Source organism: Macaca nemestrina, chromosome 7 (genome assembly GCF_043159975.1).
Source record: "Macaca nemestrina isolate mMacNem1 chromosome 7, mMacNem.hap1, whole genome shotgun sequence".
NCBI classification, from domain to species: Eukaryota; Metazoa; Chordata; class Mammalia; order Primates; family Cercopithecidae; genus Macaca; species Macaca nemestrina.
The window spans coordinates 175,172,288-175,199,821 of NC_092131.1; the positions used below are offsets into that span (position 1 = coordinate 175,172,288).

Here is a 27,534-nt window from a genome sequence, read left to right on the forward strand (position 1 = left end):
CCCTCCCGCCGGCGCTCAGCCAGGACTGACAGTTAAGACTGCAGCAGCCGCGGCCACCAGGGGCCTACTTCTGGCACCAGCCCCTCCGGACCACGCGCCCCCAAACACTCGCCTCGGCGGCGGGGGGCGGGGAAGCGGGGCGCCGACCTCGCCACCGCGGGCCCCGAAGGCCGGCCGAGTGACGGAGGGGAGCCAGCGCCGCCTGGCGCAGGCCGCGGCAACACTGACCTGTCGTCGCCCCCGCGCCTGGGCTGCGGCGGCCGCCTCACTGGTCGTCGTCGCCCTCGCCCGCCGCCTCCGCCCGCCACCGCCTCGTTCCCTTTCGCTGCCGCCACCGCCGGGGCTCATGCGGGACCCGCGCTTCCTTATCCGGAAAACGAGGCCGGGAAAGGGGGCGCCGGAGCCGCCGAAATTCCGGCGTTCGTCGCCAGCCGCCGCTGCCTGTCCACACCGGGGGCTGCGGGGCCCTCCTGCCAGGGGCTACAGGCCGCGAGCTATTCCGAGGAGGAGCCGAAGGAGGCGCCGCCGCCCGCAGCCGAGCGCGCCGGGTCGGCAGAGGTGAAGCGTAAGTAGGCGGCGGATGGCGGGCGCCCGGGCTGGCGGATGGCTACGCGGCGGAGGGGTGCGCGAGCGAGCGAAGCCTGGTGTGTCGGGTCCTGGCGACGGGAAAAGGCCCTGTCGTCTCCTGTAGTCACCCCGAGCCCAGCGCCACCATCTTGGGAGAAACACGGATCTCGCGGCCGCGGCGCAAGACGGGAGGACTGGCTGGGCGGGCCGAGTATCCCGGCAGGCAGCGCGCGCCGCCCGGCCGGGCGAGGGCTCCAGGCCGGGACGCGGGGACGTGGGGCGGGGCCAAGACGCGCGGGAGGGCGCCGCGCTCCGCCCCTCCTTCCCTCGCCGGCTCCGCCTCCCCCCCGCTTGCCGTCGCCGCCGGCGCACGGGTCGTTGGGAAGAGGAGGTGGCCCGCGGCCCCTCGGAGTCCCACCAGGGTCGGTCGCCATCTTGCGACTGGACAGAAAGGGTAATCCCTCCTTTTAGTTTGTGCTGTCTGTGACCCGAAAGAATAAACCTGGTACATCCGGAAGCCCTCTGGGCACCCCCCAGGAGGGTTGCAGAGCCCCTTGGTGTACCCAGCCGAGGAATGCCTCCGACTGTGTAGGGAGACGAATGGCTCCGAAAGTCAGCTGAAACCGCAGGAATAGCCCCCAGCCCCGAGGCGGGGCAGGTGCCTGGCGTTATTAGCTTTTCCACCCCAACCCTTTTCTATCTGGAGCTGTCTTTATAGGTGTTGCAGGGGTGCCCCGAGAGTGCAGGCCAGATTTTAGAGGACCAAGGTCATCTGCTTAGGCCTCTTGCCAACACGGGATGTGTCAACTAGTTTACCGGAGACGAAGGTAAAGTCCCGTCTCCTGCAGTTATTGACGTGCAGTAGGTTGTCGGTTAAGAAAAGTGGCTCCCTGGTTGACCCCAGCTGGGATAGAGGCTAATTTTGATCCCTATGACAGCTGAACCTAGTTCAAGCCATTAAAATTAAAATTAAATCCATTTAAAATCATATTTAGTACCAGGATCACCATTTTATTTTAAAAGGGGTGTGTGTATGTATGTATGTGTATATGTAGCTTTACAACACTTGCTAGCAAAGCCAAAACAGTATCATTAACAATTCACAGTGTTACGACTAGCAACTTTGTTGATAAGCCCTTGAAGTAGCATATAAGTCGCCATGTCTAGTATTCAGATTTTTTATATCAACAGTCATACATAGCAGTGTATCTTTTTTTAATTTATTTTTGTTTTTAAACTTGGAGATGGAGTCTTGCTATGTCAAGCTCCTGGCCTCAAGTGATCCTCCCACCTCAGCCTCCCAAAGTTCTGGGACTATAGGCATGAGCCACAGTGCTCGGCCAACACTGTATTTTTTAACTGTCAGTCTCAGAAAATCTTTGTTATAGTGTGGGTGTGTGTGTATCCCGCCTCACAACTATAATCAACTATCGAAAAAACAATAAGCTAGAAGAATTTAAGTTATTCTAGGACAACTGATGATAAATGATAGTATTCAGCCATATTCTAAGATGTTTTAACTCAGCTCGTTATTCATTTTTCATTTCCTCTCAGTACACATCCACATTTGTAAACTATTTGCTGTTAGATTTCATGGAAAGGACTGGTAAGAAACATAATCTTAATCCCAGATTTGGGAGGCCGAGGCAGGCAGATCACGAGGTCAGGAGATCGAGACCATCCTGGCTAACACGGTGAAACCCCATCTCTTACTAAAAATACAAAAAGATTAGCCGGGGGTGGTGGCAGCGCCTGTAGTCCCAGCTACTCCGGAGGCTGAGGCAGGAGAATGAGTGAACGCAGGAGGCGGAGCTTGCAGTGAGCCCAGATCGCACCACTGCACACCAGCCTGAGCGACAGCAAGACTCCGTCCCAAAAAAAAAAAAAAAAAAAATCATAATCTTTATAAAAATTAATCTTTGCAAGTTTTCAAAATAGGCAACAAAGAATGCAAATCTTTAAGGACTTTATTGTTAGACTAATTAAAGCATACCATTTCTACTATATCTAGCGTATGGAGATACTTTTAGGTATTCTTCCTTTTAAGTAGAAATTGTCAATAAATGAGGTGTAATTTTATAATGGCCTGGTGTATCAAAGTGTGGCAGAAATCCTTGAGTTCCAAAAAGATTAAAGACCGAAAGGAAATAAGTGTGCTTTTAGCTAGATGTCAGAATGACTATTCATTGCTTTACTGGGATCAAGGAGGGTCTTAATTCTTCCTAGGAATCTGGAGAAATTACCTATATCCCTTTTAGTTCATTAATTTTAAATATGTATTCTTATGTGTGACATTAGTATTAGACTTCTTTCCAGACTTCACTGTGCTTTTTGCTTTATCCATTTTCAAATTTAGAAATGTTTGCTGATCAAACTTACCAACATAAATATTTTCAGGAATCCTTAAGATACTAGTAGTGTTCCACTTCCCTGTATATCTGTTTATATGGAAAAAAAAATTCTCCCATGTCAGACCCACTTTTTTTTTTTTTCCAGGTGTGTTTTTCCCAGAAAAACAACTTTGTATCTACTAAGTGAACAGTGATTTCTTCAGACTTTTCTTGTCAAAATGAGACCCAGTGGTTTCTAATAATTTTCTCATTTCAAGTGTACAGTAAAAAGAACAATTTAATTTTATAAACATCTGCATCCAATGCCTTGAGCAAACTTTGAGCTAATGTTTACCCAGAACTATTTGTATGTCATATGTTGGACTACTTGAACTACTATTTATGTTCCAGACCTTGGGAAACAATAAAAGATGAACAGTCTCTATCCCTGCCCTCAAGAACTTGCAGTTCAAGAGGAAGTCACACCTGTAAGATTGGACGCTTTTTCAGAGTAACCCAACACTTCATTGATCATGGGGGGTACCTACTAATATGTATCTGCTAATACTAACAAACATTTTATTTTATTATTATTATTTTTTTGAGATGGAGTCTCGCTCTGTCGCCCACGCTGGAGTGCAGTGGTGCAATCTCGGCTCATTGCAAGCTCCGCCTCCCGGGTTCATGCCATTCTCCTGCCTCAGCCTCCCTAGTAGCTGGGACTACAAGCACCCACCACCAGCCTAGGCTAATTTTTTGTATTTTTAGTAGAGATGGGGTTTCACCGTGTTAGCCGGAATGGTCTCGATCTCCTGACCTCGTGATCCGCCTGCCTCAGCCTCCCAAAGTGCTGGGATTATAGGCGTGAGCCACTGCATTGGGCCAACAAACTTTTTTTTCAAAGGAAACATTTTGCCCTGAATTGCTGGTGAAGTTGTTTTTTGACAGAGCTGTTTTATTGCCGAAGATTTCTTATTGATGCCAGTCATAGCAGATGAATCAAAATGCAAAAACAACTTTTTTTACTGCTCAGCATGCCCCAGGATCAGAAGTAAGTCAAGAGCGTGGAAGAGACAAAATTCAGATATGCTGGGATAGAAGTCACTGTTGCTATTTTTAGGCCACATCCGAATATTACACACTCAACCTTTGAAAAACGCTAAGCTTTCAATATATGAATAGCTTCCATTATTTAAGAAATACTGTTAAGCAAGCTTAGCTCCATGAAGAACACTCTTCTGGCATATAAAGTGCTCAATAAATGTTAGTGCTTAGTAGTGGTGGTGGTGGTGGTGGTTGTGGTGTATCATTGTTTAGTATTGCACACAGCAGGCATGAACTCCTACATACCCCCCCACCCTTATCCCTACAGACCTGTCTAAATTTGCATTCTTTCTGACCTCGAGTCTTAAGGTAGAAGCCATCCTTCTGTCCTTTCTACAGGTAATTTTTATTTCTTGAGGGAAGGGAAATTAACTCAAGACTCTTACTCCCTTAATCATTCCCTCTCCTGTTCATAAATTCTCCCTCTACTTTGTTCCTTCTATTTAGAAAAACTGTCTATACTTGGATTGCTATTACCTTCCAAATTCCTCTTCAGCTACAGAAATTTAGCAACTCCCTCCATTTTACTGTATACATTGCTTGTGTCAATTTCACTATGGCCTAAGGCCAAATTGAGAGGTTGCTTCTCAATTTTCACAACATCTGACCTCTCTGCAGCCTTCCACACTGCTAACCACTGCCTCCTGGAAACTGCTCCCTTGGTTCTGTCACCTTACATTCTCTGCTCTTCTGCCGTGTCTTTGGCCGCGCTTCCTCAGGTCTCCTGTGCAGAATCTCTTCCCTCCCCATCCTTGGTTCTCTTTGCTACCATGTTATAATCTTTGAACAGTACCTTTTACATACACTCTTCTGTCACTTATTTTGGTCAGGAATCAAGCCTGAGTCTTGAACACAGACCTCAGTCAGAAGCACCAGACACAGAATCTTCAACACCTTACTGGAAACCTGTACTGGGTGTTCTACGGGCACCTCAAGCTCAACATGTTTAACATCAAACCCCTGAGTTTGTTCTCTTTTCCACCATGGACTGAGTTGTGATAACAGTGCAAAGGAGCAGGTTTTGGGAGAACAAGCAGGAATTTAGTTTTGGTAATGTTAAATTTGAGATACCTGTTGGATATCTGTTGTACAAACTGCTTGCTAGCTGACTCTTATGCATTCTCCTATTCATTCATGATAATAGAACATCTAGCCAGACACATGGTTGCCTATAATACACCCTAAGTGTGGCCATATCTCTTAAGTTCTGGCCAGTAGGATGTGAGAAGAAATGATGTATGCAACTTCCAGATCATTTTCTGAAAGGAATTGGGTGTCTCTTGCCCTTTTGTCCTTTTCTGATGAATGTATGTATTAAATAGTTGGGGTAGTAAACTATATTGAAAGATGCTGTGGTTTGAATGATGGTGTCCCCTTCAAAATTCATGTTGAAACTTAATCCCCATTGTGATGATATTAGCAGCTGATTAAATCATGAGGGCCCTGCCTCATGGATAGATTAGTACCCTTGTGAAAGGACTGGAGGGAACTAGCTTAGACCTTCTTTTGCCCTTCCATCCCTTTAGCCACACGAGGACACAGCATTCATCCCCTCCAGAGGATATAGCAATAAGGTCCCACCTTGGAAACAGCAGCTCTCACCAGACACTGAACCTGCTGGGGGTCTTATCTTGTACTTCCCAGCCTTTAGAACTGTGAAAAAGTATATTTCTGTTCTTTACAAATTTCCCAGTCTCAGGTATTTTGTTATAGCAGCATAAACAGACTAAGACACTGGGAAACATTCTAGGGATTGCAGAGCAACAAGGTGGGGCCCTGAGGACTTCATTGAGCAAGTCCTGTGAACCAGGTCAACTCTGATGCAAGACAACTAACTTCTGTGATCTCCCATGGTTATTCTAAATCCCTTTAACTGCAGCTGACCTTGTGTCTCAGTATCCAAGCAAAGATATCAGGAGGCAGTTGCATGTGGAAGTCGAGTTAGAGAAGAATGAAACCAACTCATCCTACATTCTTTGACTTGATTGGTGACTCTACCATCTATGGCGGTCCCCAATAATAATAATGGTAGTAATCCTAGATTTCTTCCTCTCCCTCACTCTCCTGGCAATTAAGAGGCAAAGTTGTATCTCTCCAAAGAATAGGCCTTAGAATTAGTGAAGCAAAGTGGCTGACAGCACAGGCTCCCAACTTACAAGTGCAGAGATTCCAGGCAAGATTGTAAACCCCTTTCTGATTTAGTTTCCTCATCTATAAAATGGAGTTGTAGGGATTAAGTGTTAATATACATAAAGCTCTTACAATAATGCTGGGCACATAGTACAACTCAACAAAGGCAGGCTAACCCCGGCCCCCACCGCCCCCCCCGCCCCGCCATGCAAATCCCAGTTCTTCTAGTTACCAGAAATCCAACCTTGAGTACCTCAATTGATATCTGTTTCCTCTTTGGGAAAGTGGGAAAAAATAATAGTACCATCCTCATAGGACCATTATAATCCTTCATTCATCCATTCATATTTATTGAATGGATATGTGCCGGCACTGTTCTCAGTGCTGAGAATACAGCAATGAACAAAAACAGTCTACCCTCATGGAGTTTGTGATCCATGGAGGAAGAAAACCAACACATATGTGTTATGTCAGAATATGATACGTTAAGCAGAAATATAAAGCAAGGCAAAGGGAATAGGGAATGCTACAGGAGTTCTGTCGTGCCGAGTGGCCAGAGAAGGTCTTATTGAAAAGAATGCATTTAATCAGAGGCTTGACAGAAGTGAGGAATGAACTGTGGGAATATAAAGGGAAGAACCTTCTAGATAGAGAGGGCCCTGAAGCAGAAAGGTGCCTAGAGTCATCTAGGAACAGCTAGCAAGGCACTGTGGCTAGAGAGAGAAACGAAGAGTTGAAGGTGAGCTCAGAGAAGTCACAGTGGGTCACAGCCTGAAGGACTTTGTAGCTTTTCCTAAGAACTTAGGTATTTGTGCTGAAGGAGGTGGGAAGCCTCTGGAAGGGTTTGAGAGAGTTATGATAAGAGCTGTAGAAAAACTCTAGCTACTGTGTGGAGAATGGACAAAGATAGTGCATATGAAGTGTTTAGTGCCTGACACATGGGAAGTGTTCAATAAATGGTAATAATATTATCATCATCATTATCATAACATCCATTTCCTTCTATTTCCGCTGCTACTACCTTAATTTAGACCCTTAGTGTTTAGACCCGTAGTGTTTCTGCACTAGACTGTTAAGTTCCAGAAGGGTAAGATCATATTACCTAATTCACTATTTTAACCCCAACATTCATAGAGTGCTGGTTCATATTATACTACTTTCCTGCCAAGTGTCCTCATCACAGTATATTTTCTTAAGAAACATGTATTATCACCTTGCTGCCTTTCTTAACTCTATCAGTGGCTCACCATGGCCTTCTGAATAATGTCTAAACTCCAAAAACAGGGCCCATTGAATGTGGTCCCTGCCTCCATTCCAGCCCCATCTCCCACTTCCCACATGAATATATTGCTTAGGCAGTATGACTTACACTTGAGAGACATTTGGAGCTCTTTTGCATGCAGTTTATTCTACCTTTTAGATAAGTTCAAGCTCCTCCTCTGAGAAGCCTTTCAGATCTTCTCAAGCAGGGTCACTGCTTATGCCTCTGTGTGCCTTCTACACACTCAATGTATGTGCTTAGCACTTCTGTCTTCCCTTAAGCTCCTTGAGAGAGGAGAGCACCCTTGACTTCTTGTGTCCTCAGTATCTATCTCAACGGCTAAAACCTGGTAACTCCTCAAAAAAGGTTTGAATGAGTGAATCAGGCTTTATGAGCGTAAAAGTTAAGAACTGAGACCAGCATATCTAACAGAGGACCCCTTTACTGAGCTAACATGTAATAAAGTAGTGTATCTTTGAATGTTTCATTTTTCAGTTATGTCAAGTAGAGATACAAGCTGCAGTGGTGCCTGCTTATACAATTCAGTGGGAACAGAAAAATCAGGCAAATGAAATAAATGTAAGAAATCTTAACTTCTTGTCACTTCCAATAAATACGCAACAATAAAGTATTTTAATTAGAACCTTGGTATATGAAGTATAAAATTAAGATATTGAACAAGATGATCTATGAAGTCCTTCTAAAGCTATGACTTTTTCAACCGCCAATTTCACTAATTGCCTCTATAGGCAAGACTACACAAGAAGTTACTGGAGCAAAAACCTGGAAGTCTATCAAATCATGCTTTGACCTTGGTCATCCCAATCTTTTTGTGCCTGTCTTAACCCAGCTGGAGAGTAGGTGGAAAAGGGAAGCATTTCATTGAACACCAGCTGCTGCTGCTGCTAATCTGAGCTGTTCTGAATAAAACAGTTCCACTTGAATCAATGAAGCAGCCCTTAGAAATGTTTCCTTCTGACATGTGCATCATTTGAGTTATTTGAAGTCATTCACACTACAATCCATATCTCGAATTCCATTTTAAATACATATACTGATTCTAACATGGACTCTAACAAAATGATTTTTTAAATCTAAGGAAATGCATTGATTAAATTAAATCTTAGTATTAAAGATGGTACAGACATTCTACACTTACTGTTTTTGTTCAGAATCTCTCAACTCATAAAAACATCTGATTAGGGAAGAATCGTGAGTATCATTTATAATTGATAGACTATTTTGTTTTAGTACTGCTTGAGGCCCACATACAGAACACAAAATTTTGTTATCAAAATGATAAATGTTACTATGTGGACTCTTTGGCATTGCTTCCAACAAAATTTTGTACTTAAAGTTTAACTTATTAAAATTGTTGCTTTTACTTTTATTTTGTAACATTAAATTAGCATACTACATACAGAAAGACCAATATTTTTAAAGATAGTAATATAGATATCATTTATGACATAAATATTTTATATTGCTTCTTTTTTTAGGTTACTGGTAAGCATAGTACTGATTGCATCCATATTTCAGTACTTACCACAAAGTTCCTGAAAGGACAGTACATTTCTGCAAATTAAATTTGTGCACTCATTAGGTGCCAGTTGTTTAAATAAATCTCATTAATTCATACAACAATCTTGGATATTATACACTGTATGGATTAGAAAATTGAGCTTAGAGAAAGTAAGCAACTTGCCCATGTCTTACACCTAAAAACTAGTAGTGCTAGGATTTAAACCCACAGGTGTATGTGTGTGCGTGTTTTTGTGTGCGCTCTTATTGCAGCATGTTGCTTTCCTAGAAAACAAAAATTTCAAAACTATATTTCATTGAAATGTTTCCTCAGTCATTCAGTAATCCCTTTTTTCATTGCTTCGTAGCAATCTTATAGTATTCTCAAATTATTACCCCAGCAGAAAACTCCTTTTTTATACTGTTCCATTCAAGACTGGTCATCTGGGAGTCCCAGCCATCTTCATCTGCATCAATCCTTTCTATCACTCTGTCCTAATTATGTGATACTGAGCCAGCTACTTAATTTATTTCAACCTCGATTTCTTCATTTGTAAAGGGGATAATATTGTGATGAGAAAAGAGATAACATGTTGCTAAGGACTTATTTTGTGCCTTAAGGACTTATTAATAATTGATTAAGCTCAATAAATGATGAATGAATGGACGAAGTTGTCTTAGTTTGTGTTTCTCCCAGAAACAGATCTCGAGGCAATGATTTGAGTGCAAGTAATTTATTTGGGAGGTGATCTCTAGAAACACTGGTAAGGAAGTAAGTGAGTTAGGGAAGGGAGGAAGCAAAAAAGGTTTGGGCAACTGGAGTTTACTTCTGTTGAACTCTGGGAGTCAGTGTAGAACACACACTTCACAATTATCCTGTGAGTGTATAATGTTGTTATCGTCATCTGGCTGGCTTGCAGTGGTTGGGACACAGCAGCTCCAGCTGGTCAGAGAGAGCCCTAAGCAAGAAATGCAGGTGCTGCAATTGACGCTAGGACTGGCATACAATACAGTAGGAAGATCCAGGGCACCAATCGCGTTTACCACACAAACAAATGAACAAATGAGCCAAAGTTGGTGAGCTGACTACAGTTCAGGTCTGGCCCTCATGATTGCAGGCTTAGAAGCCGATTTAAGATAGCCTACCAACCAAACTCACCTTTAACAAACTCAAGAGATGGAATTATAAAATCAGAATGCCGCTTTATTGATTTAAATTGAAAAGTACCCATCACAGGAACTGGAATGCTGGAAAGGACTGGTATGCATGTGACCAGAGCATTTTTTCCCTGTAAGAGGACACACAGGGTCCGCACATAACAGAAGGTTCTTAGGAAGTTTGAAAATTAGACAAAGGGAAGTGACTGAACAGGAATTGAAGGAACTGGACAGTTGGTACCTGATACATTCAACTTCTGTGAAGTATCATTGACAGGGGAATGAGAGTATTCGAAGCTTTTGGGCAAATATCCCCTAGGAAGTTAGAGCCAGCATTTCCTCGTCTGATTCTATCCAGTGTTTTCACTGATGACCAGCCCTTTTCTTTAGAAATGTCAGGCTTCCATTATATCTTGCAGGCCTGGAAGCCATTTCTTTTTTTAAGTGACTTACAACAAACTCTGCTTTGGTCCATTTGTGAATAAGCCAAAAGGTTGACACCCAAAGGCAATCATATTTTCCTTTTTTTCCATGTTTCTGTGGTATTTCTCACTATGGGTGCCAAGTGTCAACAGTATTATATTTTATTACCTGATTGTAATTTCCTCACATCTAGAAGTCCTTTTGTCTGAACTTCTTCAGGCCTTTCAAACCTACTAAACCTATTATCTAGCTCTCAGTAGCTTTTCTCCTATTTCTCTCTCTTTTTTTTTCATTTATTTTATATATATATTTAAGTAGAGATTAGGTTTCGCTATGTTACCCAGACTGGTCTTGAACTCCTGGGCTCAAGCGATTCTCTCACTTCAGCCTCCTAAAGTGCCAAGATTACAGGCATGAGCCCCACACCCAGCCTCCCAATTTCTCTTTTATGTCAAATACTTCTCATATGAAACATGCCAGAGTTGTCTGTACTTCCGTATTTCTTGGTCGTTTTTTAAACCTAAAGAAAAGTTTAGAGAGTAGTATAATCAATACCCATATTTTCTTTAGCTAGATGTCCTGGTAGTTTATATCTGGCCATATTCGTTCTATCTATCCATTCATCTGTTGTCTCCAGCTATGGACCCTTTTGTCGTAAGTTACAGACTTTGTAACGCTTTATCCCAGCATGTTTTCCATAAGAACCAGGGCATTCTCATATATAAAACCGTAAACCACAAGCAATTTAACCTTGTTCTGGGTTATCAGAGACAACGTCTTCCTTAGCAGGCCAGTTTTATGATGTGACTCCGGGAAATGTTCTCAGTAATAAAACCTAAAGGCTGTCTTTTCATCCCTTGTGATTAAACTGTGATATTTCCAATTTTTTTTAAATAAATCTTTTCTTGCTGCACAGGAAAGGGTTAACTCAGCAGTCCTGGATTGGTCAAACCCTGTAGGTTCCAAAAAAAGGCCTGCCTTGGCTCACGCCTGTAATCCCAGCACTTTGGGAGGCCGAGGCAGGCGGATCATGAAGTCGGGAGATCAAGATCATCCTGGCTAACACGGTGAAACCCCATCTCTACTAAAAATACAAAATATTATCCAGGTGTGGTGGCGGGCGCCTGTAGTCCCAGCTACTCGGGAGGCTGAGGCAGGAGAATGGCGTGAACCCGGGAGGCAGAGCTTGCAGTGGACCGAGATCGCGCCACTGCACTCCAGCCTGGGTGACAGAGCGAGACTCTGTCTTAAAAAAAAAAAAAAAGGCCTGCCTTCAGGATTGGTCCTTGACTAGCCCCTGACTAACCTCCGAGACCCTGAAATATTCTGCCTGGTAAGAGACTTATATATACCTGAGGCTGTGGGTCATGCTGTATCAGTTTGACCAGATAAGTTCATCCTAACAAAGTGATTTATGGTAAATGCCTGTTTTTGATTTAGGAGCCAGCAGGGAGAGGAGAGGTTTGCGGTGGTGGCTGGAATAGAAGTCACACAGGTACTATATGCCTATGTGACTGACCACTAATACCTGTGAAAACCCTGGACACTTGGCCGGGCGTGGTGGCTCACGCCTGTAATCCCAGCACTTTGGGAGGCCGAGGCAGGCGGATCACAAGGTCAGGAGATCGAGACCACAGTGAAACCCCGTCTCTACTAAAAATACAAAAAATTAGCCGGGCGCGGTGGCGGGCGCCTGTAGTCCCAGCTACTCAGGAGGCTGAGGCAGGAGAATGGCGTGAACCCAGGAGGCGGAGCTTGCAGTGAGCCGAGATCGCGCCACTGCACTCCAGCCTGGGCGACAGAGCGAGACTCCCTCTCAAAAAAAAAAAAAAAGAAAAAGAAAACCCTGGACACCAAGGTGAGGGTTATCTTCAAATAATGGCAGAACTTATGAAGTATTGCCAAACAGGAAGCTACTTCATATGTGTTACACAGTATTGCAGAGATGATTAAGTGTATCTCTGTGTGACTCCAGCAGAGAAGATATCTGGAAGCTTGGACCTAGTTTCTCCTGGATTTTATCCCATGTACCTTTTCCCTTTGCTGATTTTAATCTGTGTCCATTTGCTGTAATAAACTATAACTGTGAGTATAATAGCTTTTCTGAGTCCTCTGTGTCCTTCTGGCAAATACTTGAGCATAAGGGTCATCTAGGATCATCTGACATGCCTGCCTAGACTAGTTACTATGGATTCTGTTGTCTCCAACCAAGAAGTATTATTGATACAGAATTGATGCCAAAAGATCCTTAAAGAAATAGAAATCTGGGACTAGTGTCTGAAGTGGATTTGAAAACAGTAAGTATCTAAGTAGTGCTGACCGTGGGACAGTGGTCCGTGGCACATGGTGACCAAACAGTTAAGTGATCTTTTGTAGTCAACTGGACTAAAGTGGCTTTTGAAGGAAAGATTTTGATTTAAGAGATTGTGGTTCAAGTCATTAAGAAGGCCAGTCTAACTTAGGAGGTGAAATCTTGCACAAAAGAGCTAGAGTAGAAATCTGCATAGTTTGGCCTATAGGAATCTTTGACAGAGGCAAAACAGTCATGAAGTCCCAAGGACTGAAATAGGTAAGCAGTTTACTGTGTCCTTTCGATTAGTACAATTCTAGTTCTGAGTAAACTTAACTAGAGTTTGACTTAAACCACTTCAATGGAGATTCACAGCCCTTGCCAAATCCCAACCCTCAGTCAGCTCATAGACACAGAGTCATGTGAATGAAGGAGAGTCTGGGTACAGTTGAGGATAACCCACCAAGTTCATGCTGTCTGTTCTCCTTCCAGCCCTCCTGAAGGAGCTATGTGGTCATTTGGCAGAATGACTGTTCACCCAGGGAAAGGAAATATCCAGGCCCTTCAGGGATTTGGGGGGGCTGCCACTGAGCTAACATGTAGTAGTTCCTGGCAACCATAAAGACACTCTGGTCCTTCGAGCCTGATAAGGGCTTGTGAACATCAGTTGACATCATTTCTTAATGGGTCCAGTAAGTCCATGAGCCATCCTGTTAGTTCTCCGGATCCTGAATGTGAGTTGTAATAGACGTACTTGTTATCTGACAAGATCCTCAATTGTTCCACTGACCCATAGAATGAGGGGCTCTCATGATATAAACCTATGAACCTAGTCCTCTATTCGAAAAAAATAAACCAAAAGCAAGACCATGCCTCAAGGGGAATATTAGTGGTTTAGTGCCACCACCAAAAATTGGGAAGATATAGGGGTGTTGAGTTCTACTACCTCTCCCACTTAACTTGTTTGTTTGGCTTGTGCAAACATCAGATGGATATTAGAGAATGACAGTGTGGATTATCTAAGTCTAATCAGGTGGAAATTTCAATGGTAGCTGCTGTTCTTTTCTTTTGTTGAATGCTATCAACTCACAGACTGAAGACTGGTGAATCTTAGGTAGAGTAAAAGAAAACCTCACTGAAGCACACCACAGTCAGACTGCTGAAAACCAAAGAGAAGGAGATGACGCTAAATATACTCAGAGAAATGAGACACATAACCTTTACAGGACCAACAGTAAAACTTAACAGCTGACTCTTTATCAGAAATTACCAGTGCCAGGAGAAAATCGAATGGCATCTCTGAAACCTGAAAGAGAAAAAGCAGCCAACCTGACATTTTATACTCAGATAAAATATTCTTCATAAATAAATTTAAAATAGAAATGTTTTAGACAAAAAAAGTTGAAAATAGTCATGGTCAGCAGATTTTTTCTAGAAGAAATTTTTAAATAGACTCTTCAGGCTGAAAGAAAGTTATCCCAGATGAAAGCATAAAACTGCAAGAAAGAGAAATAAAGAGCACTGGATTGGATAAATATATCTGAAAAATATAAACAAATAACTTAAAAATAATTATGATGTATTTGAAATACATAACATGCAGAAGTAAAAATACATGCCAGCAATAGCACAAAGACTGAAGACAGTGAATTGATTACATGTGTTGTAAGGTTCTTGCACCCTCAGGAGGCGGCAAAAACAACTAGGGTAAGGTAGACTGTAGTACATGAAGAGTTTAAGGTAGACTGTAGTACATGAGGAGCTTAAGGTAGACTGTAGTACAGGAGGAGCTTAAGGTAGACTGTAGTACATGAGGAGCTTAAGGTAGACTGTAGTACATGAAGAGTTTAAGGTAGACTGTAGTACATGAGGAGCTTGAGGTAGACTGTAGTACATGAGGAGTTTGTATTGAATCTCTAGCTAATTATTAAAATATTCCAGAATAGCTAATAGAGGAGAATAACAGAATAGCAAAAAAGCTGATTATTCAAAAGAAGGCAGAAGATAAAAAATATGAAATAAAACTAGATGGAGTTAATAGAAAATAAATAGCAAGACTGCAGATATAAATCCATCTATTTTATTGTTATATTGTATATGTATAACTAAATATTTCAATTAAAGACAGATTGTCACACTGGATACAAAAACAAGACTCAACTATGTGCTATTGATAAGAAAGGCAGTTTAAATATAAGAACACAGTGAAATGGAGAGTAAAAGGATAGAAGAAGTTACAACATGCAAACAATAGCTATAAGAAAGTTATTATGTAATATCAGGTTAGTAGACTTTAAAGCAAGAAAAATCACTAGGAGAACACAAGAACATTTTGTAATAATAAAACTGTCAATTAAACAGAAAAATCATAAAATATTCTGTATGTAATATTTCACCTATATGCACCTAATAGCTTCAAAATTTATATTTCAAAATGTAACAGAATTAGATGAGGAAACATCAAAATCATATAATAATAGTTGGAGATTTTCACACACACCTCAGTATTAAAACAGCAAAGAATCAACAGGAATATAAAATATTTGAACATGATTCATTAAAGTAATAAAGTTGACTATGTAAAATACCACAGTTAACAGTTCCAGATCAGATTTTCTTTTTATTTACACAGGGAACAGTTACCAAAGCATATTGTATGCTGGCCCCTAATTTAAGTGCTAAAATTTTTTCAAATGATTGATAGCATTTAGACTGTGTTCTCTGACCACATCACAGTGAATTTAAACTGAAAATCAAGACCAGAAAGGTAAGTAGACAAATCTCCAATAGCTTAGCAATTAAGCAGCACACTTCTAAATAACCCGTTGGTAAAAGGATAAGTTACAGCGAATCTTCGAATCTTAGAAAAGGGTTTGAATCAAACGATAATGCAGTATATCATATTAAAACCAGTCAAATGCAGCTAAAGGAGTGGTTAGAAGAAAACTAATGGTTTTATATAGAATGAAATTTGAAAATCAATTATCTAAACCAGGGATCAGCACATTATTTCCTGTAAAGCAGGGGTCCCCAACCCCAGTCATGGCCTGTTGGAAATTGCCGCACAGCAGGAGGTGAGGGCAGGCAAGTGAACGAAGCTTCATCTGTATTTACAGCTGCTCCCTGTCACTCACATTACTGAGCTCCGCCTCCTGTCAGATCAGTGACAGCATGACATTCTCATAGGAACACAAACCCTATTGTGAACTGCACATGCAAAGGATCTAGGCTGCACACTCATGAGAATCTAATGCCTGACGATCTGTCACTGTCTCCCATCACCCCCAGATGGAACCATCTAGTTTCAGGAAAACAAGCTCAGGGCTCCCACTGATTCTACATTATGGTGAGCTGTATAATTATTTCATTATATGTTACAATGTAATAATAGAAATAAAGTGCACAATAAGTGTAATGCACTTGAATCGTCCTGAAGCCATCCCTCACCCCCAGGAGGTGGAAAAATTGTCTTCTAGGAAACCAGTCCCTAGTGCCAAAAGTTTGGGGACTGTTGCTGTAAAGGGCCAGAGAATAAACGTTTTAGGCTTTCTGGGTCATGTGGTCTCTGTCCCAGCTACTCAAGCCTGCCGTTGCAGAGTGAAGGCATACATAGACTTTAAGTTAACAGGTAGGTGGCCCATGAGCTATGGTTTTGGGTAATACTTAATTCAGGGACTACAAAGAATGTACATGGTCTTTAGATCTGGTTTCAAAAAAAAAAAAAAAAAAAGCAGTTTATCTGAGCAGCCTAACAGACGTGGGTGAAAACAGGAAGTCACACCATAGTATATGCAAGGAAATTATGGAAAACTTTCATCTCTCTGTGACAGTACATCCTTCAAGTTTGTGTTTACCTCTTCAGAGAAGCTTTTCCTGGCCTCTACATATCAAAGTAGTATTTCCCCCATGTGCTTTTGCTTCTATTTTTTTCCCCTGGTACATTTTTTCTAGTAGTCACCACTACCTTAAATTATATCAGTAATTTTAAAAAACCTTAATAGAGACAGGGTCTCACTATGTTGTCCAGGCTGGTCTCAAATTCCTGGGCTCAAGCAGTCCTCTCACTTCAGCCTCCTGGGTAGCTGGGACTACAGGCACAGTCCACCTTTCCATCTCATATACTGAATTGAAAGTTCTATGAAAACATAAACTTTTTCTTTTCTGCTACTATACATTTAGCACCCAGAATACTGCCTGGCATAAGGTAGGTGTTCATGATTATTTACTGAGTGTGTAAATAAATGATACGGAAGAGGACTGTAAGTGAGGAACCCCCAAGTCCTAGAAGTGACACTAAATGATGTGCATGGACAGCTACTCATAGTCACATTCAATCGATCCCTGGGACACATGTGGCAACAGAGGTGACGCATGATAAGCAAGGCCTGGCAGATCTTTGATTGCTGACATCAAACCTGTGCTGTCAGTTACTTAAGAAATGGAGGACTCCTTCATGCTCGTCAGACATGGCTTTACGAAATGAAAGAAAGAAAAGTAGGGCCCACATTGCTTTCCCAGTCAACAAGACATTCACTGAGAATTGTTGATGTAGCACAAGCACAGTTTCTCCAGCTCCCTTGCTGGAATAAACAGGTGAGATCACTGGCGAGGAAGGGCCAGTATGGAGTGATGGATGAGCTTGACTTAATCCTCTGTTTTCCCTAGAGGAGACATTTATGAAAAGCATTTCCCTACATTTCTTTATACTTTTGCCATCTAGGTTTGAATTCCTAAACACTATAGTTGAGTTTTCCTTGTTTTTTTGAACATTATGTAATAGGAGTCATATAGCATGTATTCTTTTGTGTCCACCTTCTTTCATTCAATTATGTTTTTGAGATGTATTCTTTTGGTAGCATGGAGCTACAGTGAGTTTATTCTCATTGCTATATAATGCTAATATACTATAATGTATTCTTTCTACTGCTGATGGGCATTTCAGTTTTCTCCTATTTTTGAATATAATGAATAATGCTGCTGGAAAAATTCTTGAAATGAATATAGGCTGCTGCTTTCTGGATCATGAACAAAGGACTCTTCTGCCACAGAAACAGCTTCCTAGATACTCTAAGCTTCCTTATTACAGTTCAGCTTTATAACCTTTGATAGCATTTGATTGGCCATATTCTTTCACTAGAAAGTATGAGTCATCAACACAAAATAATCCACACTTTCTATCTGAGTCCATTTTGTGTTGCTACAAATACCTGAGGCTGGGTAATTTATAGAGAAACGAGGTCTATTTAACTCAAGATTCTGCAGGCTATACAGGAAGCAAGGCACTGATATCTGCTCAGCTTTCAGTGAGGGCTTTTGTGCTATTTCAAACATGACAAAGGTCAAAGGGGAAGTGGGCACGTGTGAAGAGGGACTTTCCTTATTTTTCTATCAATACGTGTTTGCTAAGAGGGCACGTGATGAGGACTAGTGGGCTTTCAGATTTTTTTTTTTAATTTAAGATTATTGAAGTCATTTGGACCCTTGGAAGAAATACACTAGACTCATCCCTGTTGATTTGTATTAATGAGGTCTAGGCATAGCATAAACCAATGATATCAATCATACATTAAAATCTCGTTGAAGTCGTACAGTTTAAGTTTAGTCCTACTTTAGGCGTTCTCCAACTCCCTTAATAAGGCTGCTAAAGGGCAAAAATAACAGTAAGGACTAACAACAATTTTGAATTGTTAATACCTGGGTGACTCTCCTGGATAGTTTGTTAACATTCAGTTTCCCTGGCTCCGCTTAGAGAGTTTGGATTAATAGGCTTGAAGCAGACCAGGAAATTGCATTTTTAATAAGCACCCAAAGGAGACTTTAATGCAGATGTTCTTTGGACCACACTGTGGCAGAGCTATCAATAAACAATGGCGGGAAGGAGAAGCAAGGATTACAACTACAGTAGTGAAAAGAAAGACAAACATCTGTAGAAAGACTATAAGAAAACCAATTGTGCTTCTTGCTGGGGACAGGGATAAAGCTCTCTGATTGTGGGCAGTGATTGTAATTTGTAGCGTTCAGGGCCTCCTCTCTGGGCATGTTCACCTCCCACTCTAGGGTTCAGGCAAGCTGGGGCTCTTACCTTCCACATAGCCCGGCGGATTCTCCGAAGCTTCAAAGGTTCATGCACTTACACAGAAATAAATCATTTGAGGGGCTGTTTCCAAACTGAAGGTAACATGCTCAACTTTAGATTCTGTCCAACACAAAAACGTTAAGAGGACAAAGAAGTTAAATTAGGCCAATAAATATACTAAATGAGATAAGGGACAAAATTAGTAACATTAAACAAGAACAAGTAAACTACTAAAATGAACTAAGCAGAATATGAGGTATCAAAAATAATACTTAAAGAATACTGTCATTGGATGAGTGGCAGAATGGATGTGTCGGAGGACTGAATTAATTAATCAGAAGACAAATTGAAAAAATCTCTGCAAAGGGAAAAGACACAAAAAATATTGTATGCAAAACCAAAAAGATATGGAGTGGAATAGAGGTGGTAGTACTCAGATAATAGGTGTCTCAAAAAGAAAATATAAATGGAGATAAAGAAGTAGTTGAAGAAATAATGGAGATAAGTTTTCCCAGATTAAATAAAAATGAAAGACTTCTGTTTCAAAGAACTCATAGAGAGTGTCCAAGAGACGAGAGAAGGAAAACACAACCAGACTCTTTGTAATGACTTAATAACAAAGGCAAAGAAAAATGTGAAGGCTTCAGAGACAAAACCAATCACAAGCCCAAGAATCGCATCGATATCAGATCTCTTTTGCTATCAACTCGATGCAAAAGTCAACAAAGTGGGATTTTCAACACATTGGTAACTTAGAATCTGGAATTTTATATCCAGACAAATTGTCATTCAAATTCAGAGACATGATGAGATATTCTCAGGCATAGAAGGCCTCAGGAAGTTTACTACATGGAAATCTGATTTGGGAATATTTAGGGGTGAAATATTTATATAAGTGGAGAGAAAAAATCCCCGAGACACTGCAGGACATAGAGGAAGGAACTGGGTTTTTCATTCTTCGGTAAAATTTATTGCTTTCTCTAAAAGGCAAGATTAAAGAAAAAGACAAAAATGTATTTACATAACTCTGAATTTTAAACCAACATTACCAACATAAAGAGTGAGGAGTTGGAGTTGTTTGAAAGTGTACTAAGATTCTTTATTTCTTGGGAGTGAAAGAGATATAGATGTCAATATCCCCCGTCCCCTCCCTGCAAAAAAGCAAGACAAATTAAATGATGGAAAAAATGGAAGAGAACTAAAATAGTAAACTAAGATTGTAAAAATGGATCTTGAGATTCCCCAAAAGCACACTGTAAGAAGAGAATACTTGTATAAATGTTTTACTAAAGAAATGCTCCCAGGGGAAACTGGTAATGGAGTGGAAGAAACAGAACATGGACAGGAATGAGGCGAAGCAAGGCACCTCATGAACATGCAGTGGTGGCTTCCGGGTGACCTGGAAGAGCAACTCTGGAGTGTGTGTGTATGGCTTCCGTGTTCTCACCCCCATCATTCACTGATAAGGCTTCCTGGGTACCTCCAGAGGGTCTGGGGGACTAGGAGACTGAGACGGTTATTTTAAACAGTGGCAAGTGATTGCTGTTGGAAATAAAAAACACACTGACAGTGTGTTTTGCTCAGGGGCTGAGCAAAAATGGCTGAAAAGGATCCACAAGAATCTGGGCAGATCCATTATCCACTAACCAGGTTCAAATACATTAGTACTGTCAATATATGTAAATGAAGGAAACCTACAGCCAAAAAAAATATGAACATGCAAAAGTTGAAACTATAAGGATGGAAAAAGACATGTCAAACACCAACCTTTTCTCATTATGTAGTGATCCCTTCCAACCCTATTAGTGCTTATGGTCCTAAGTCCTATTCTTTTTCATATTATTAGAGAGAAAAGGTCATTCAACACACCAAGTTGATATCTCTGTTTTAAACATGTATGTACTTAACAAAATAGCTTCAAAATATTTTAAACTGGTGATTCAATAATGCAGAATAACAAGTTAAACAGTTAAGTTGAAAGAAAAATTTCAAAAGCATAATACATATGAAACTATAAAAGAACAGATACAATGTTTTTATCGCTGGGGCTTCTCCTGGTACTCAAGGTATTAAAATCCCTTGTAAAGAGGTGGAATATCTAGCTCTGAAATGAATGGATGTTAAATTTATTTCTTCATAATGTGAAATTATTTTCAGTGTTGAAGAAGACCAGGGAAGCTATTCATAATATACGGAAAGCTTTAAAAACAACTGATAAAAACCACAAAACTCATTTTGTATAAAACTTAAAAACTACAAGGCCTCATTTTTATAAATATAGTTAGAATATGCATGTAAATTAAAAACACAAAAAAACTGACTAAATTGTAGAATATAATAAAACAATACAAAACTTCTGAAAAAATATAAAAATTATAACAGAAATGTTTTAAAAAATAGACTATCGTGATTAAAGAGATTGAAGCAATGGTTAACAATATTCACACAAAAAAATTAGGATCAAATGGTTTTACAGCTTAGTTTTACAGGTGGCAAAGACATTATAAAAAAATTATCAGCTCACTTTACTCACTGATATAGATGCAATAATCCTAAATAAATACAAGCAGCTCAAATCTAACAAAGTATACAAAAGGTAATATGCTATGACCAATTTGAGTTTATTTCAGATATGTAAGGATGATTTAATATTAAATCTATAAACATAGTTCACTGCACTAACATGAAAGGGGGAAAAAGCTGGGCACGATAGTGTGTACTTGTGGTCCCAACTACTCAGGAGGCTGAGGCGGGAAGATCACTTGAACCCAGGATTTCGAGGCTGAAGTGAGCTATAATCGCACCACCCGCACTTCAGTCTGGGTGACAGAGCAAAACTCCATCTCCTAAAAAAATAAAAAGAGGGGAGGAGGAAGCCATGTAATCATCTTAATCTATACCAGAAAAAGTATTAGATTAAATTCAACATATGTATGTATTTTTTTTTATTTAAAAGTAGCAAATTTCTTAACTTGATAGAATGTGTTTATTTAAAAATCTAAAAGGCAATATTCTGAATAGGGATATTAAAAGCGTATCTTTATAATCACAAAAGAAATAAGGATACTCATTATAACCACTTCTAGTCAACGTTGCATTGGCAGCCTTACCAGCGCAACAAGACAAGAAAAAGTAATTACAAGAATAAGGACTAAGAGGAGGAAGAAGATTGTCATTAAAGTCATGCACCACATAATCACATAATGACTTTTTGGTCAATGATAGACTGCGTATAACACTGTAGTCCCACAAGAGTATAATGAAGCTGAAAAAACTCTATCGTCTAATTATGGCACAGCCATGGTAAAGTTGTAGCACAACATATTTCTCATGCGTTTGTGGTGATGCTGGTGTAAACAAACCTACTGTGTTGCCAACCTTTTAAAAATATAGCATGTACAGTGGTGTACAGATCATAATACTTGATAATAAATTACCAAGTTACTGGGTTATGTACTTTCTATACTATACTTTTAATTATTACGTTAGACTATACTCTTTCTCCTTATAAAAACATGTTAACTGTAAAACAGCTTCAGGCAGGTCCTTCAGGAAGTATTCAGAAGAAGGCATTGTTAGCATAGGAGATGACAGCCCCATGCATGTTATTGCCCCCGAAAACCTGCCAGTGAGACAAGATGCGGAGGTAGAAGAGAGTGATATTGAGGATCCTGACCCTGTGTGGACCAAGGCAATGTGTGTTTATGTCTTCGTTTTTAACAAAGAATTTTAAAAAGTAAAAACATTTTAAACAAATTAAAGACAGAAAAAAGCTTACAGAACAAGGCAATAAATAAGTAAAATATTTTTGTACAGTTGTACAATGTGTTTGTGTTTTAAACTCAGTATTATTACAAGAGTAAAACGTGCTTAATAATTTGAAAGTTTATAAAGTATAAAAGTTACAGGAAGCTAAGATTTATCATTGAAGAAAGAAAAATATCTTAAAGATCAATTTAGTGTAGCCAAAGTACACAGTGTCTATAAAGTTTACAATAGTATACAGTAATGTCCTACACCTTCACATTCACTCACCACTCAGTCACCCAAGAGCAACTTCCAGTCCTAGAAGCTCCATTCATGGTGAGTGCTCTATACAGGTGTGGCAGTTTTTAAATCTTTTCCACTGTATTTTTACTGTACCTTTTCTATGTCTAGATGTATTTACATACAGAATTACTATTGTGTTACAGTTGCTTACAGTATTCAGTGCAGTAACATGCTGTACATGTTTGTAGCCCAGCAGCAATAGGCTACACCATATAGCCTGGGTGTGTAGTAGACTCCACCACCCAGGTTTGTGTAAGCACACTCTATGATGTTCACACAACGACAAAAATCACCTAACAATGCGTTTCTCAGAAAGCAACCCCATTGTTACGTGAGGTATGACTGATATTTGGAGATGGTGTGGTCATTTACATAATCAGTCTAAAATAATCTACAGACATTATTTGAAATAATAAGATGAATATACAAATGTTAGCTGCATTTCTATACACCAGCAGCAAACAACTAGAAAATGTAAAGAGAAAATACTCTTTATATAGTATCAGAGAACTTTAAGTATCTAGTAATAAATACTTACTTTGTAAGTCACTGAGGTTGTTATACAGCAAATCTGATTAGCTCTACAAGGAAAATGTTAAAGCTCTATTATGAGATATTAAAGAAGGCTCAAGTAAATAGAGAGCTCATCTGGCCTTGAATAGGAATTTTAATAGAATAATATCTCAGTTCTTTCCAAATTGATCTATAAATTGAGAATAATTCCAATCAAAACCTCAACAGTGTTTTTCATAGCATGTGATAATCCTAGATAGAAGAGTTAAGGGCTGAAATAGTTAAAACATTTCTTCAGGGAAGGACACTTCCCTTGCTAGTTATTGGGATTTACCATGAACCTAGAGTAATTAAGACAGTAGTGGTATTAGTTCACCTCACCGATCAATGGAAATACATAGGGAGCCCAGAAATAGATTCCCACATGGTTGGCACTGGGAATAAGAAAAAGGTGGCATAGTATCAGTGGAGAAAGGAGCTGAAAGATGGAACTGAAAACAATGCTTCTCCAAGTGGAAGAAGTTGAAGGTGTATCCCTACCTCACCTAATTACAAAATAAACTTCATTTAAATTAAAGACTTTGAAAAACAAAACTTTGAAACCCATATGAAAAAATATAGGTCAGTATTTTATAACTTGGAGAAGTAACTTAAACAAGACACAGAATTGTTGACTATAAAATGAAGTATTGATAATGTAGGCTAAAGTAAAATAAAGAACTTTGTTCATCAAAATACCCCTAAAGGACCTGAAAGTTAAGAAATAAACTGGGAGATATTTGCCATGTACACAATCAACAAATAATTGGTATTAAATAGCTCCTACATATCAATGAGGAAAACACAACTCAAGGGGAAATGTAGACAACATGAAAATACTTTTAAGAAGAAAAGCACATGGGAGCAATAAATATGTGACGTTAAATACGTGAATATTATTAGTGAGAAAATGCAAAACGAGGTCTCACTGAAATACCATTTTACCCAAAAGCAGGCCAGGAATACAAAAGAATTAACACTCTCCAGGAACATCCCGCAACCTGGGATTTCTTGGAGTTAGTACAAAAATAACTCCGCTGCCCGTCTCTCTGGATAGAATAATTCTGAGACAAGGTGTTTACACCATTTCTCAGCACTTTCCATGGGATCTTGAGCCCTCATTCATCCACTGGGATAGCTGGAATAATTGAATACCCTTTATTAGCTGTAGTTCCTGTCCTGTATCCCCTGTCCACTTCTCTATTGGCATTATTACTTCCCAAATGGGCTACTTTCATTTAAATCCTTGTCTCAGGTTTCCTCAGAAAGCCCAAATAAAGACAGTGCATTTTTTGCATAAGAATATGTTGAGATGTGATGAAAATATATTAAATGGAATAGTTGGGAATGATGTACAGGGAATTCAGATTGCTGGTTACCTTCCATGGGGTGTTGGATGACAGATTTGGATGAAAGGGGTTCAGATGGATATATGTATGATCTTCGTAAAGGTTCTGGCTTTTGTTCAGGTGATGAGTTTGTAGGTGAGTGTTATTAAAAATAGCCAACTAATAAATCAATATATGTAAATTTTGTCATTAACTCAGCTCTATGGCCTCAGGTCCTTCAGAATAGGAGAAAAGAGAATGAGAGGGGGAGAGAGAGAGAGAGAATAACAAAGGAAGGAAAGGAGAAAGAAAGGGAGGGAGGGAAGGAGGAAGGAAGAAATTATGAGGTCACGTTAGGATGTTAGTGAGCTCTAGGAAGAATATTGTCAAGAAAAAATGGATCGACTAAGCAACAAGCGGAATGAGGAAAATGTTAGAAATTATTAGAAGTCTTTTCTCAACAAGAAAAAAAAGAAGACAATGAAAAATTTCAGGAACATAAATACTGTAGAAGACCATACTACAATTATGAATTCATCTAAAATGGAGCATACCTGGGGCAACTGTTAGAATGCAAGACATTTGTATCTATTTTCGTAGTGTTAGAATAGTTCTCTGCTTTGAGAGGCACAAGATTTATGACATTGTCCCTTCAAAGATTGAAATGTAATTATAGCACATACTTATTTCTAAAATGAAACATACTTACATACTAATTCCCCAGTCATTTTCACTGTCTTTCTTACCATCAGAACTCCAACATTAATTACGGCCATGTTGTGCCAAATTTTAAAAAAATATTTCCCAGCCTCCCTTGCAACTAGGGGTAGCCACATGACATGGTTTCAACCAATAAGATATAAGCGGAAGTTGCTGGGTGGAATTTGATGTTTTACCTTCTTGAGTTACTATTCCATCTTCTTTTTTCCTGTCCTTCAGTATCTGACTCTTCTCAAGATTAGACACTAGCCAAAGCCTTTGGTTCTCTGCCAAATACCTGTTCTTAATCTTTTAGTTTTCTGCCACTTTTCTGAGAAGGCTTTTCCAAAGCTTGCTAGTAACATCTTAATAGGCAAGCCCTAATTACACTCTCTCAGTCTTGATCTTCTTAGAACTCAGTCCATCCTGTAATATTCTTAAAAGCTTCTCATTTTTCAGGCAGCGTTTCAACTCTTCAAGTACTTTGATCCTGTGCTGATCCTGTGTTAACCACAGAGATCCTCCCTGGTCGCTAGTGTCTTTTGTCATTCTGAAATTTAGACATTCACTGTGGTTTGCTGTTGGATTTCTTTCTTTCTTCTTTTGTCAGTTGTCTCTGCTATGGAGATTGCATTTTTTTTCAAGGCTGTGGCAATTACATTGATGAAGATCATTTCCCAGCCTGTAGCTTTCCTCTAGTCTCTCCCCGACGTGCCAGGTCTGTATTTCCAGATGTGTGCTCCATAGAGCCACTACCTCTACTAAAAATATCTAAACTCAGATGTATCACTTTTTAAAGTCCCTAATCAGGTTCTTCTTTTGATGGAGATGTTTTGGTCAACAAATTGTTTTAAACTCTCAGCAGCAGGGGTTTATCATGTGCCAGGGACAGTGCCAAGAGCTTTACATTTTGGACCCTCACAGCATCTCTGTCAGATGCACAGCATTATTAGCCCCATTTTTACAGATGAAGAAACTGAGATCTAAAGAAGCGAGGCCTGATTTTTCCAACGTCACACAGTTTTCACTGGCTGAGACTGGTCCTCTGATGCCTAAGTTAAATGGTCTCCCTTTCCACAATAACACTTCTGACATCCTCCTAGTTTAAAAATCTCGATTCTACGTTGAATCAGTTGCCAGATTCTGTCAGTTCTCTCTCCCAGACTTCCCATTTCCCCCTTCTTATTGCCTAATCAAAGACAACCCACTGTCAGTTTGTTGTGTGCAGGGTCACTGTCTCTTGTGTCCCAAGCCTTTTTGCACCCTCTGCAAATACAGCTCCTCTCCCCTCAAGTCATGTGAACAGAAGAAAATCCAAGCATCCACGAAATGGCCCCAGCCTACTCTTTCGCTCTTTGTTTCGGCTTTTTTCGACCCGTCTTGGGCTGTAGCCAAATGACCACTTGCTCAGGAGGGATTCTTCACTGACCCACCTGAGGACATGTGCTTGTGCTCAGACGGTAACAACCTGCTTGGCCTCCTAGGTGCCTAGCCAAAATTCTCTCTGGCTCAGAGCCCAGACTCCTCCAACGCCTTGTATACCTTGATGGGACCTTGTTGCAGTTTTCCTTTGACTTTGTGCCCCAGGTTCAGTACCTGGGTTCTTGCCATGTTCTGGTGACTAATTCTCATCTTCTAACCCACTTCAGGAACTGGGGCACAGCTACTCTTGGCAGTTCTCTCAGAGCCTGAAATTCTCTGCCAGCACCACAGGTTAGCAGCTAAGACTGCTACCTTGTGCACCTGCCTGAGCAGCTGCATAAATGCCTGCTCCAAGCTTCGCCATGACCCTGTTTGCCTGCCTTGGAGGATTGATCTTGACTTCTATATGTGGACAACTGCTAGAACTGTGGCCCCTGCTTCATGTGTGACCCTCCAGACCTGGATGGAACCTTGTCCTCAATCATCCAAAGCCAGGCCACTTCACAGTCTCTGTCTCAGGGGTTCCCAAAGTATGGTCTGCAAGGTGTTACTAGGCACTGGGTGTGGGATGATTAAATAAATGTAGGTGACATTTAGTTATATATAGGTAGTTTTCTTTAGAT

The 27,534-nt window shown here is 40.3% G+C and overlaps 2 protein-coding genes and 1 long non-coding RNA gene across 5 annotated transcripts in view; 1 reads left to right on the forward strand and 2 right to left on the reverse strand.

Annotated features, from left to right (window-relative positions):
- The window catches only part of LOC105499079 (ubiquitin protein ligase E3A), a 99,549-nt gene extending 99,182 nt beyond the window's left edge, over positions 1-367 (reverse strand). For 2 of the 3 annotated variants that reach the window (XM_024786837.2, XM_011771510.3), the window contains exon 1: positions 229-367. The gene's annotated coding sequence lies outside the window, so the exon portion shown is untranslated. The remainder of the gene's footprint in view (positions 1-228) is intronic. The other variant, XM_011771511.3, reaches the window with a different exon arrangement.
- LOC139364036 (collagen alpha-1(I) chain-like) overlaps positions 1-27,534 on the forward strand; it is an 88,552-nt gene that overhangs the window by 18,539 nt on the left and 42,479 nt on the right. The window contains exon 6 of the mRNA XM_071099265.1: positions 38-565. Coding sequence (XP_070955366.1) covers positions 38-565 — 528 coding nt within the window. The remainder of the gene's footprint in view (positions 1-37; positions 566-27,534) is intronic.
- The window catches only part of LOC105499081 (uncharacterized), a 42,127-nt gene continuing 31,767 nt past the window's right edge, over positions 17,175-27,534 (reverse strand). The window contains exons 2-3 of the long non-coding RNA XR_011625315.1: positions 18,867-18,980; positions 17,175-17,445 (exon numbers count right to left, since the gene is read on the reverse strand). This is a non-coding gene — a long non-coding RNA (uncharacterized lncRNA). The remainder of the gene's footprint in view (positions 17,446-18,866; positions 18,981-27,534) is intronic.